The sequence below is a fragment of the Ixodes scapularis genome, unplaced genomic scaffold (assembly GCF_016920785.2).
Source record: "Ixodes scapularis isolate PalLabHiFi unplaced genomic scaffold, ASM1692078v2 PGA_scaffold2__306_contigs__length_199485367, whole genome shotgun sequence".
Classification (NCBI taxonomy): Eukaryota; Metazoa; Arthropoda; class Arachnida; order Ixodida; family Ixodidae; genus Ixodes; species Ixodes scapularis.
In genome coordinates, this window is record NW_024609857.1 from 46,905,894 (window position 1) to 46,910,692 (window position 4,799).

A 4,799-nucleotide genomic window follows, 5' to 3' on the forward strand; every position below is an offset into this window, starting at 1 on the left:
GCAGGGCCCGTCTTCGAAGTTGCTCTTCGTGATATCTTTGGTAGTTAGGTTCCTCCTGCATTTAGATGCCCATATATTTGTATTTTTCAGTCCAGTGGATTTTTCGCCCCTCTATTGACCATTTGTTATCTCTATACTCTCCTACATCTCCCCACCCCACCACTGCACACTTCTGCGGGTCGAATTTCAGTTCGAGTTGTGCCCCTTTTTTCCACAAATTTCCATAAGTTCTTGAAGCTCCTGTGGTGTGTCAGTGAGGAGCACTAGGTCGTCCGCATAAAGAAGCCCTGGTAGCTTTTGTGTCACTTGTTGTCCCATCTTCTTGTATGTCAAGTCGAATCCTTTGTTACTTAGTTGTATGTCCTGTTTCATATCGCTTACGTATATCATGAATAGTAGTGGGTATAGACCATTCCATTTAGCGCTCTCTGGGCGGCACCATTTTGTTCGACCGCAGCGCCCTCTCCACACATCCGGGAAGTTCAGCGGGTTCGGCGGGGTAAAACGAGAGAGAGGGCACGCCGCCGACTCCGCTAGCAGACGACAAACCGGGAGGTTGCCGTTCTCCATCTTTGGGCGGTATCGGCGGGCTCTACCGAACACCGAACTCTCGCTCGTGGCTGCCGTTGTGAAGTGGTTCGCGTTCTTAGAATAGTTGTGGCTACTCCAAAATCAGCCTATAGTCTCGGTTGTTCTATTTTGCTAAATGATAAACTAGCATATCTTTTTTCCGTTACTTAAATAGCAGTTGAGTCAGCCGGCAGTACTACCCTCAACTACTGCGTGTATTGCGGCAGGAGAGCACGTTTTTATTTATTATTTCAGACTTCCACTCATGGTCGCTAAAGGCCTACACCAGTACGAACTTTTGTATAGTAAAAAAGGTACAGTAACCGGATTTTCTTTTCGCCAAAGAGACCGGCCAATCTGACACAGTTTTCCCTATTTTTGTTTTTTATTTGCACGCAGGTAATAGTGCAATTGGACCATGTGAGTTTTTTTTATCTAGCATAGTATTACACGATAACTGGCATACCAAAATCTGTGCATCTGCGCTTGAAAGTTTCAAAATGACGCGATTTTAAACAGAGTTTGCACGCCAGCCGGACGCTAGCTACAGCCCACTCGGCGGAGCGGACGGCTTGCGGGGGAGAGGGGGAGTGCATTTTTTTTCTCTTTTACCCTCTCTGCTATGACCCTAATGGAACGGTCTATAGAGGGCAGCCCTCTCGAAGTCCTCTGCAGATTTTGATCTCTTTGTTGTGTATTCTTCCCCCTCGATTATCACGAATCCCGGAGAAAAGCTCACCGGAGAAAAGCTCACGGGAGATAAGCTCACCGCTAAACCGGCGGATGCGGAGAAAAGCTCACCGGCCATTGAGCGTATGCGCAGAAAAGCTCACCGATATTTTTTCTTCTTTTTATATGGAGGCTGTTGGATCGTGCGTAACATATATAAATCTATTATCATTAAAATTCGTCAGCTTTGTAAAAAATAAAATGTCCTCTTTTGTAATATTTGTTAAGCTTAATGGGTATATTGCTCCCAAATTAATAATTGCGGGCCAGTGTTTTTTGTGGCTTACTCTCTAGGCAACGAAAGCCCAACTAAAATCTTTATGAAGTTGAAGAACAGGAAAAAGTTAAAAAAAAAAAGTAATGATGACTGCCTAAAACCTAAAAATCAAAGGTGTAAATGCCGAAAATTCAAAAGTGCACGCGCAACACGGCGGTGCCTGAAATTCTCTTTGAAGCTTTTCTTAACATTTGAAAACAGGATAAAACAGTCAATAGAATATCGAGGCTTTTTTCTCCCACGGACATGCACGCTTTCTAACCGTTCGTGCTGGTGTTTCCACGGGCCCTTTGTGTGATAGTGTCCTTCTACGGTGCGTCAGCCATGACCTTCAGAGGTGCACACTGTCTCCGTTGTTATTCGTGAGCTATATAAGAACTAGTCATTTGTAAGGTAGGTAGCGAATTGGGCGAGTTGGTAAACGTTATACATGATGAAAACCGCTCAAACGACAACGACGACAAACATGACACGACGAAGCTGTTCGCGCAACTAAAGTTTTGTTAGTGAAATTAACAGAAAGAAAACAGCGTAGCCGACACTGATTACATTAACAAACATCTACTTATCTATTAGGCAGTACACAATATTTGGACCTCAAGCGATTCACACACCGCTATTCATATTAGCTCGCAAAAAAACAAACCTCTTTATCTGACAGAGCTACCGACGGCGCACCCTCAGCTGTCAATAAATTGTTGCCTTTTTTACCGGTGTAGGATGTTCTGATTTTATACTTGCGGCTTCATTAATTTACAAAATGGGTGATTACTAATTTCTGAGGAATTAGTAAATATGCCCAATGAACCTCAAGAATATTACAAAAACGAGTACATATTTTTAATGAAGTAACGAATGCGAATTGTGTTCAATTGCCACGTTTTACGCAGAATCAAGCTAAGCTAAAAAAAAATATCAGTGAGCTTTTCTCCGCATCTGCCGGTTTTGCGGTGAGCTTTTCTCCGGTGAGCTTATCTCTGGTGAGCTTTTCTCCGGTGAGCTTTTCTCCGGTGAGCTTTTCTCCGGTGAGCTTTTCTCCGCCGCCCGATTATCACACTTGTGCCCTGTATGTTTTCCTCAGTAGTTCGATTACTTCTGCTTTTAGGTGTGCTTCTAGCTTCCGCCGCAGCAAATCATGGTTCACTGTCCATTAGACTATCGCCGACGCTAACACCATGCATCGCGAAGCCTAGTTGTTTTCCAACCACTTACCAGCCTCGCACCGAAAATGTCGAAGTTTCCAGCGTTGCGCGATAGGCGACGCGCACTATTTTTCAAATCGCGGACTCTCTACGAACTTTGTGCCACGGGAAAGGATACCGCAGGTTGCAGACGCAGCAGATTCGCGTTTGTTGGTGCGAAGGACCCGCGGAAACCCGCCGAGAACTCGCATCTCACCGGAAGGAGTGCCGCAAATCGTGGACACAGCAGACTCAAGTTTCATGTTGCAATAAACACGCGGGAACCCGCTACAAACTTGCCTCACAGGAACCTATACAGCGCGCGCAGATTGCGGACAAAAACGCGGGAATCCGCTACAAACTATTATGTTACGGGAACAAATACCGCAGATCGCAAACGCAGCAAAATCGTATTTCATGATGCAATATACACCCTGGAGTCTGGACCAACTCGCGTGAAATCGAGATCGCGCGCGCAGATCGTGGACAGAAGCGCGGGAATCCGCTACAAACTTTATGTCACGGGAACGGATACCGAAGGTTGCAGACGTAGCATATTCGCATTTCACGGTGCAACATACACGCGGGAACAACTCGCGTGTTACGGGAGCCGATATCTCGCACGCAGATTGCGGACAAAAACGCGGGAACCCACTATGAACTCCCTTGTCAGACGTGCCGGCACAGCAAATTGCGCGGTTGATGCGATTCCGGTTGGACATCGCGTGACGTCTGACCGGAATTGGGTGGTGGGCGATGTTTCGGAATTTTTATGTCTCACATATTTAGCCAGAAGAACGGGATGGGTGACCTCTCGGGGGTGGGCGTTCTCTCTGAACTTTAGGGTAGTTAACAGCTCTTGCAGCCCGGAAGCGCCAGAACAGATAACTTAGGTATGTTCTAGTCTTCTATTTCTTAATAAGAATCATAGTCGTGATGCCGATTTACAAATAAAACCTACAAAGCATGTGATAGCTGTCGTTACTCCATGTCTCACATATACAGGGTGTTTTTTTATTGCAGATTTGTTTAAAAAAAAGGCATGAAAGCTACACTTATGCGGTTTGTGCTAATGAGTTATACGCCCAGGGGGACATTATGTGGGTGGCTAATCTTTGCCACTGGTAAGCAGTAACCTGCCCCGTTGTCCGCCATAGAAATTCTCCTTTTTGCAGTTTGTTGTTTTCATCAGTTCCTCAGGAAGATCTTTTCTGTTTGTTCGGACGGTGCCTACAGCAAGGATAGCCCTCTCTGCAAGATCTTCCATCAGGCGCGTGGACGTGAAATAGTTGTCGAAATACAACTGAGAGCCAGGCTCCATCCCTTCCGATAACGACAGCACGACATGTTCTCCTAGAGTGTTGTTGGCCGGCCGCTTTGCGTTCTTTCCTTCATACACTTCAAACCGTAGCAAATAACCGGATTTCGAGTCTGCTCTTGCCCACACTTTGTATTCTCTCTTGATTGACTTCGTGGGCTGGAACTGCTTTATCGATGACCCTCCCTTGAATCGGATCATGCACTCGTCAACCGCGTGATCCACAGATTGTGTGTACTCGCTTTGAAAACTGGTGTTCAATGCGTCCAGGAGAGGGCGAACCTTAGCAAGCCTGTCAAATCCATCTTCTCCGTTCTTTTTTGGTTTGCTCTTGTCGCTTACGTGGAGGCAGTTCATGATGGATTGGAAGCGCTTGAATGACATCATCTTCGATATTTCTGGTGCGCTGAGGAAACCATCGGAGCTCCAGTAGTGGTACAACTGGTGTCTTGGGTTGACGCTCATAAGTATCAACACCCCCAAGTATGCACGCAGTTCATCTGTCGTCAGTTTTTTTCACTTTTTCGGCACGTTCGCTCCACATAATGGTTTGTTTCTTCAACTAGCATGTGCATGACAGGGTCGTCAAAGTAGAGGGTGAAGGCATCTGCTGGCTTTCTCGGAGACTTTGCGGAATACTGCGGATCCCAAGTTTAGGGATTTTTTACCACATTCGTTGGCTCACTGGTACTCCATGTACCCGGGACCTCTTCTTCTAGATCGG

The 4,799-nt window shown here is 46.1% G+C and overlaps 1 protein-coding gene across 1 annotated transcript; it reads right to left on the reverse strand.

The window, feature by feature from the left end:
* Positions 1 to 3,865: 3,865 nt before the first annotated feature.
* On the reverse strand, positions 3,866 to 4,540 carry LOC120843730 (piggyBac transposable element-derived protein 4-like). Its single transcript, XM_040215176.1, has one exon. It carries the CDS (start codon positions 4,538 to 4,540, stop codon positions 3,866 to 3,868), a length of 675 nt encoding a protein of 224 aa, XP_040071110.1.
* Between the last annotated feature and the right edge of the window lie 259 nt (positions 4,541 to 4,799).